Source organism: Aythya marila (assembly GCF_965140915.1).
Source record: "Aythya marila genome assembly, chromosome: 9".
NCBI classification, from domain to species: domain Eukaryota; kingdom Metazoa; phylum Chordata; class Aves; order Anseriformes; family Anatidae; genus Aythya; species Aythya marila.
Window position 1 is genome coordinate 7,490,474 of NC_139050.1, and position 8,560 is coordinate 7,499,033.

Consider the following 8,560-nt stretch of genomic DNA (forward strand, 5'->3'; position numbering starts at 1 on the left):
ATACACACACAAGAATTGTTATATTGATTCAACGAACGAAAGTATACTGTAAGAAGCCATAAGGTGAAAGATTAAATCAAATATTCCCCCCTTAGGATGAAGGCAGCTATTAGTGGAAGCACATTAAAAGCTTTGAAAGAACCATTTACATTTGCCCTAAAACACACAAAGGATGAAACTCTGATTCTATCGAGATACATTCCAAATCTTGCATTGATTTAACCAGGCTGAAGATTTCACCTATGAAGACCAAACATCTAAATAGCAGTATTAACTGTGAGGACTGCTATTCCACACAGGGCCATCTTTATAATCAATCCAGAGAGAAGTCACATTAAAATGAATAGAAATGCAGCACATGCTTCTCATATCTGACTCCAAAAAAATGCCTTAAGATAATAGACAAAATTCTCTTCCATAGTCCAATAGTCCTAAATGGCACATTGCTCGACTTGCACTCAAGATGAATGATTGATCTTGAGGATATTCAGTACCATACACACACACACAAAAAAAAAAAAATTTACAGTACATTTCATTGCTGCCAAGCTGGAACATCCTATATAAACCTTATGTACTGGGTCTGGCTACACCAAAAAGCCAAAAGCAGGGGTATTTTTTCATCAAATAGAACTAAAAGACAGGTACACAAGCCACAGAGTTCTTAAAAGACAGCTGGAAGAATCATGCATCTCCCACATTCCCCCCCACAGTGGGGAACAAAACCCATTTCGGTTCAATATGTTTTTAACATTGAACTTTTTTTTTTTTTAAGATGCCAGTTAATGAGAATTACAAATGCCAAATTGCCCAATATATTTATATACATTTATCTACATTTCTCTAATGAGAGCATTTGTGCTTTTTTTTTTTTTTTAAATCAAGAAGTTGCTTGTAGTTTTGATGCCATCTTATAACAACTAATATTGTAACAATTCACTCTTAATAACTCAACAGCTGTGAGCAGCCACTGTATTCATTTTTACTGGAATACATACGGCCACAAAATAGAAAGTTATTTAGAGTGAACTACCCTACAATACACTCTAGAAATCTATACTTAAATCTTTTACATGTTTCTATTCCCCTCATTAATCTAGTCTATCCAGCAAATGCACAGTTCGTGGAAGAAAGCAAAACACTCAAGCATCACAGGCATCTTGTAGTCATCAGCTGGAAGCCCCACAGCGAACGTGCAGAATTCCCTCCAACTGGGTATAGCTGTTACCATACTTCAATACCATGATTAATATAAAACTAATAACAACACGGAAGTTTTCATTCTCTACAGTTCCACAGTCACTAAGAAGCCAGACTACATGAACAGAGTTCACGAAGATGTAAACATGGAAACAAAGGCTCACTGTTGCTTACTTTCAACAACAGGGGTTACTGAAGAAGTAACTGTGTTCAAGCATCCTATTCACCGGTTTTGGCTCACTCTGACCCTGCACTGCAAGCCCACAAGACACATGGAGTGCAAAGCAAGTGATCGACTTTTCTTTCAGGTTTGTATCATTTCTGATACCCCAATGGTTGAGTGTGTAAGAGGACGTACATGTGTGCAACATTAGCTCTGCTTAAAACAAATACAGAGGATATACATGCTTTCGCGTACATGTGTGTTTTCTGAGTACTATGTAAATCATACACCAGACATCCTGTTTTTACCATTCTGCAAAAAGTAACATGGAGTACAGGGCTGTGTATGCTGCTGTGGAAAGTGAAGTGACAGACAAGTAACCCAGCCTCTAAATACAGTGACAGATTTAGCAACTCTTCAAATCAGGACACAAGTGTCTCTTGCAAAATTCCTTCTGTTATATTTTTACAAGCACCCTTTCTGAATCATGACAACTTTCCTATTTCAAAAATAATCATAACATACTTAAGCTCTTATATAAAAGAGTAAGGAGATCAAACCACAAATTAGTCAGAATATATTCCTTTTGATATAACAAATGGCTTTCTCAAGTTTGACATTAGGTTTCCTCTTCCCACCTCTAGTTCTTTTCAAAGTGTCTTCTCTTTCTACCCTTACTACTCTGACTCACATTCTTCAAACTCTAACAGGGTTTGCCCATTTGCTGAAGTTGAACAGACCTAGCAAATACACTATTTTTCTAAGTCATCACTACCCGTTCACCAGGCTTTTTGTCAAAGACCACAGGAACAGCAAGGCTATAGGAGAACATGGAAGAGGTGAAGCTAGCTCCCTGTCTTTGACAATGGTCAACAGCAAGTGCCTATGAAAGAGAAAAGCCACACAGTACTGCTCCTGAACAGTCCCATGGGCTCCAGCAGTAGGCTGCATAAGACTGCTTCAGCAACTGGTTGTGCCTTTTGTATTTCACACACCTGAGATATCTTTCTGTCTTTCATGAAGCTATACAATCATTTGGTGAATCCATCTGAATATTTAGCAGCTGCCACCTCTCCAGAAACATCAACCAGTTTCTACCATATTGAAGGGTTTGGAGATTAGCTGAATGAAGTTGCTTGCTTGTTTGGCATCAAAGATATGAACACCCTCTGTAATCGATTCAAGCACGTGTTGTTAGTTGTGATTCATTGGACTACTCAAGAAAAGGCAGAAGAGGAGATGCAACTCTGCACACTTGTTGAAAACTATGCCCCTTGAAGCCAGGTGAGGCTTATCTAGAAGAACACTCAAATGAGGGTGCAAATATCCCCAAGGGGGTTGGCTGCAGCAGCTGCCACTCAAGGAGGGCTGCCAGCGGGCTGCCAGCCTGCAGATCTCTAGAGAGACCGAGGAGTAGCGCGAGGTGCCTGGAGCACTTCAGGTGGTGAAATGTTTTGTTAGGTGGCTGCATTGCCTCCATCTCACCAGGGGAGTTTTAGGTTAGATGTTAGGAAGAACTTCTTTACTGAAAGGGTTGTTAGGCATTGGAATGGGCTGCCCAGGGAAGTGGTGGAGTCACCATCCCTGCAAGTCTTCAGAAGACGTTTAGATGTAGAGCTTAGGGATATGGTTTAGTGGGGACTGCTAGCGTTAGGTTAGAGGTTGGACTCGATGATCTTGAGGTCTCTTCCAACCTAGAAATTCTGTGATTCTGTGATCTCCAGTACCCAAACTCATTGGAGGGTTTTATGGGTAGTCAAACTTATGTGGAGCATGGAGGTCATTGCATCCATTTTCCTCCCAACAAAGAGGTTTGATCAACTATAACTGCTAATATTGTTCCAAATGGTTCTGTTCTTAAAGCTCTCCAGTTAAAGGCTCTGTAATATCCCACCAGTTTTCCCTGAAGTCTAACCTAAGTCTGTCTTGTTCTCTTTACTTTTTTGTCCTACACACAACAAGCACAGAGAACATGATTTCCTCTTATTTAAAGCAGCATTTTACATACCTGGAGCCTGTCTGCACATTCCTCGATTCTTTTTCATTCAGCTAAACAGAATTCCTTCAGCATGTCAGGTCACTTTTTCTAGACTTAGCCTTGCAGTTTTCTGTTGAAATCTCCTCCGCTGGTTCAGATTCTACTCAAACAGCTATACCCAAACTAAATATTTCTACAGCTAAATCTTGAATAAGGAGCATATCTTCTAACTCCGTTACCATCCCCTAAAGTATCCTGTTAAAACTGATGGTGGCTTCTGGTTGTGTTTGAATATTTTACTTATTTTTTAGATAATTCAAACAAGACATTTCAGAGACTGAGAAGATGCCATTTGAGCATGATCACTGGAAAAGCCAGAGGTAAGATCACTTGGTATGTATCCCCTACCCAACAAACCCAGCAGCTGCTATTTTCAGACTGCTCTTTATGAGCAGCATGCTGAAGTAGAGTCTCGGAGAACAGCTCCACTTCGTTTACAGTGCTCTCCACAGACAAACAAACCATAAATTTGAGTCAGGCCAAATCTCACTGCTATTCAGTTTTACCATTTGTCTTTTAAAATTACACTATTGCAACAGTAAGTAACATCAATCATGTTATGAAAGTTAGGACTCAATTATTTGCCATTCTTGCTAAAAAAGGTTACAGACAACAGAACTACACTTGACACTAGCAATTAGCTTGCTATAGAAACAATGCATTTTATCTTTCATTTTCCCATTACTTATTTCACAGTAGGGAAGCTCTCTGTACTAAATGAAGTGCTAGATACACCACTCAGACACTCTATAGGAGCCAGGCGAGCTATTTTCTGCCTTCTAATACAGCCTTCTTGGAAACCAAAGAAATAAGTAAATCATTTTGAGGCAACTAAGCCAACACAAGGACCAAAAGAAGGCCAATAGTATATATATGAAGGGAGGATAGGAAATGAATTTGAAGCTGGAATAAGACCTTTGAAATTACTTTCCCCAAACATCCCATCAATCTGACCCAGGAAATTACATTAAAAAAAGCATATGAGAAATTTTACACTTTTTTACTAGACATAAAATAACAGCTTCATGAATTTTTATTTTCAGAGCCCTAAGAATAACGTGTTTCATAAAAAAAATAATAAAAAAAGAACTATAACTACATAGAACTAGTAATTTGCGCTCTGCCTTTTCATTGCCTAATGGATGCCCAGGAACACCACATCATCAATACATTCCTCCAGTTAAACTGTAAACAATCAAAACAGGATGACAATGCCTCTGACAACCTCTAATCAGCTCCTCCAAATCTATAAAAGGCACAGAAAGAAAACTGAGGCCACATTCAAATGTGCAATTTGGCCACGACAGGGGCTGTCCAGGTACAAACACTGCCTTTGAACTCTGAGGGCTGTCACTTCAAGAAAAGCCAAGTGACAAAACCATGACTCCACGCTGCTCTGAGGCCATTTAATGTTTGCTGACAAAGGACATACTTTCTCAGGGATTTCTGAAGTGACACATACTTTGCTTACAATTGAAATATGCTTTGAAAACTCTGAAGCTTCTAGGTTCTCAGCTTTGTTAGTCTTCCAAATAATGCAATTAAAAATGGTAACAATATGATTATGGCTGACAAACACTCTTTATCTTGATAATGACAACTTAAATATAGTTGTCAGTCATCTATGCTGAAATACCTAACTACTAAAGCAGTTATCAAATACTCCAATCTTTGTCTTTTGAGACCTCTGAATCATTTCATTATCTTGACACCCAGGCTTCAATCAGATGAATCTTTTATCCTAGGAGACAAAAGAGTCAGTTTTCATGAGTACTTTTTCAATCAAAACACTTCAAAAAAAAAAAAAAAAAAAAAAAAGTATTCCTATCTCCATTTATTGATTTGAAAATGGAAATGTGAAATCATATACATCTGTGGCAGGGTTTCTTGGTGAGCTACAGAAAGCAAGGTTTCTTCATCTCCCATCCTCTGGCCTAAACAGTGTGCCAAACATTATTACTTCAGTGTTTTGGATGACGATGAAAAGGAAGATCTTACTTTTTGTATCTCTCTCCTTTGAGCTGATAAAGTATTTCATTATTATTTACTGTGGGGAAAAAAAAAAAAAAAAAAAAAAGAAAAAAAGAAAAAAAAATGATTTGCCAATACCCATGGTATTAAGAAGAAAAATTCAGACATTAGGATCTGTCTAGCATGCTCTCAAAGATTTTCTCTTAATTTCTTCCCCTCAAGGCTTTAAGCTTTCTTTTAAGCAGAATAAGCTGTCTCTGTCTCCCTGGGTTAGTTGTTTTTCTACTGCTGATAGTCATATCAGCTGTATTCACATAATAGATTTGCCAAGTGGGACTGAATATTCCATTGATTTGGAAATGTCCTGAATGACTAAGGCTTCAAGTTTTGCCCATGTAATTAATTTAATTGGTATCAAATATTCTTAGTTACTCTGATCATTGAGATACTTTCTGCTGTACTTAAAAATCAAGATTAAAATGATGTTTATGTTAATGATGAAGTTCAAATAAAGTCAGATTTGAAAGGCCAACTAATTGGGTCTTACAAGTGTGGATATGTCAACCTTTTCAGGACTTCACTGAGCAGTTTAATAAGGTACTAGGTAATAGGTAAACACTAGGATGAGGCAGTAAGTCATTTAAGAGATCGGCCTTATGCACAGACCTGCAGAGAGACAGAAAGAGGAAGGGAGATGCAGCAGGTAGTAGCTCTCCTTGCCTGCAACCTATGAATTCTGAAAGTGCTGTAAAAAATAATGAAGTCCTGCCTTTCAGCAGATTCTGTTTTACATATGAGAGTCTGTCCACAATCCCCAGACAGCATTAATGCAATTCCAATAATCCAGGAAGTGTGTCTCTGTATTACCAAACAAAGCTATCTGAAAATATTTTAAAGAAATCATTTTTTCCTGCCTAAAACAGTGATTTTATTGAACTTATGGTACAGATCCCAGGGTCAACAACCTGCCAGAAAGCTAACAGTGCTACAAATTGCATATGAATATTTAATACACAGGTTAAGATCCCTAACTGAGTGCCTACTAACCATTCTGGCACTCTCTTATATTTCCACACAAAATTTCAGTCTTGTTTTTTCCTCCTAATGGGGAATATATATATATATATATTTAAATACACAGTCTAGATTATTTTTGTGTGTGAAATAAATTATTATTTTTCATTGAGCAAGAGTGGTGAATGGTGAGAACCCTTCTCCAGGTCCCCATGATCTTGCTCCCCAGCCTCAAAAACAGCAGGGGAGGAATTAAGGGGGGCAGCAGGGACGCCTGTTGGGTTTGGGTTTGTTTTAAAATCAAGCAGTAACAGTGACAGGGAGATGGGAGAAGACTTGCAGTCATTACCTGGGATCATCCATCCACCCCCTGCAGCAGGATGCTGGAGGCACCACTGCGCGCACCGCACCCCACCGCCGACCAGAACGCAATGCCTCCAAGCTACAAGTCAGCTGCAGTTACAGCACCAAGTTATTCAGCCGCGTGAAATACCCACAAAATGCCTAGGGAATTAACATTTTCCTCCTACAGCAAAATAACACAGAGCAAGCAGAAGGCAGCATCACCTCATCGATGCGAACTCTTTTTCCTATACAGTACTGACAAGGTGGGAGAAGGAGTCCACAGGTGCAAATGTATCAGACATCGACCGCGCTAAGCGCTAAGATGTGTCAATTCGTCTATTAACCCTGCAGTACAGGCTGAGGATCCTTGACTACAAACAAACACAAGAAATGAAAGGGGAAACGGATGTAAAATAATAAGGGAAAACTTAAAACGCTTAAATACCAATACCCTTCAAATGTCGGTTTCTAAAGACCGATTTCGGAATTGCTATCGGAATTGCTCTTTGCAGCCCTCCAGTGGCCAAACACAAGGTAAAACCCAAGCCAAAACACAAACAAACCAACCACAAAGAGCAACCAACCCAACTCGGATGTGCCTGCCGGACTACCTGCAACTTCGGCAGACGCCTCCCCGAGCTGCGGGCACGGTCCGTGGGGGGCGGTGAGGGCCGGGGCGCTGCCCCCCAGCAGCTCCGCGCTCGGCAGCGGGGCAGGGACAGGGGCAGGCGGCTCTCCGAGCTGGGGTGTGCGCGGTGGTTGTAAGAGGGCAAACAAGGCAAAAGGGGAAAAAAAAAAAAAAAAAAAAAAAAAAAACGAAAAGAAAAAATAAAAAAAAGCCACACGACGGCACCGGGTACGAAGTTTTCCCGATACACGCGAGGAGGAGAAGGAGCCGACAACTCGCGGACGGCAGCAGGAGGGGACGGGGTGCCGGGGCTGGGCAGCAGGAGCGGAGCTCTCCAACTCCGCCTCGGGGCTCGGCCCGGAGCCGCGGGGCCACAGGAGGACACCGAGGGAGCTGCGGGCTGCCGGGGGCAGCGCTTCCCCAGGCACGGCTTGGGCTGGATGCTCGGGGATGCTCGGCTCCGGCGGCACCCCCGCTCCCCTGTCCCGTCCCGTCCCGTGCCGTGCCCCCCAGGGAAAGTTGCAGGCGAGGAGCTGCCCCCCCCCACACACACACACACACCCTCCCCGCTACCTGCCTTTGGCGGCGAGCGGGCTGCACAGCCCCGGCAGCAGCAGCAGCAGCAGCAGCGGCGGCAGCGGCGGCAGCGCCGCCGGTCCCCAGCAGCGCCGCCGCATCCCCGCCGCGGCGCCGGCCCTGCCCGCGTCCTGCCCGCCCTGCGCGGCGCCTCCCGGCTGCGGCTGCGGCTGGGGCTGGGGCCGGGGCTGCCGCCGCCGCTCCCTCATCCGCCCTCACTCACGGCCGGTACCGGGGCGGCTCCGGCCCCCGCCCCGGGACCGCGGCGACGTCACGGGGAGGGGAGCGGTGAATATTCATGAGCGGGGGGCGAGGGGGGGCTCCGGGCTCGGCCGCCCAGGGGGCAGCGCCGCCGCCCGCCGGGCCCCGAGGATGGGAAGGGAAGGGAAGGGAAGGGAAGGGAAGGGAAGGGAAGGGAAGGGAAGGGAAGGGAAGGGAAGGGAAGGGAAGGGAAGGGAAGGGAAGGGAAGGGAAGGGAAGGGAAGGGAAGGGAAGGGAAGGGAAGGCAAGGGAAGGGAAGGCAAGGGAAGGGAAGGGAAGGGAAAACCTGGGCACGGAGCCGCAGCGGGGGCAGCCGGGGGGGAGGAGGTGGAAGCGCAGGGCCCCGGGCTCGGGTTTAGGACTG

General features: G+C 43.6%; 1 protein-coding gene across 1 annotated transcript in view; it reads right to left on the reverse strand.

The window, feature by feature from the left end:
* Positions 1-8,125, reverse strand: part of CLSTN2 (calsyntenin 2) — a 352,105-nt gene extending 343,980 nt beyond the window's left edge. The window contains exon 1 of the mRNA XM_082767097.1: positions 7,937-8,125. Coding sequence (XP_082623223.1) covers positions 7,937-8,036 — 100 coding nt within the window. The 5' untranslated portion in view covers positions 8,037-8,125. The remainder of the gene's footprint in view (positions 1-7,936) is intronic.
* Positions 8,126-8,560: the final 435 nt, after the last annotated feature.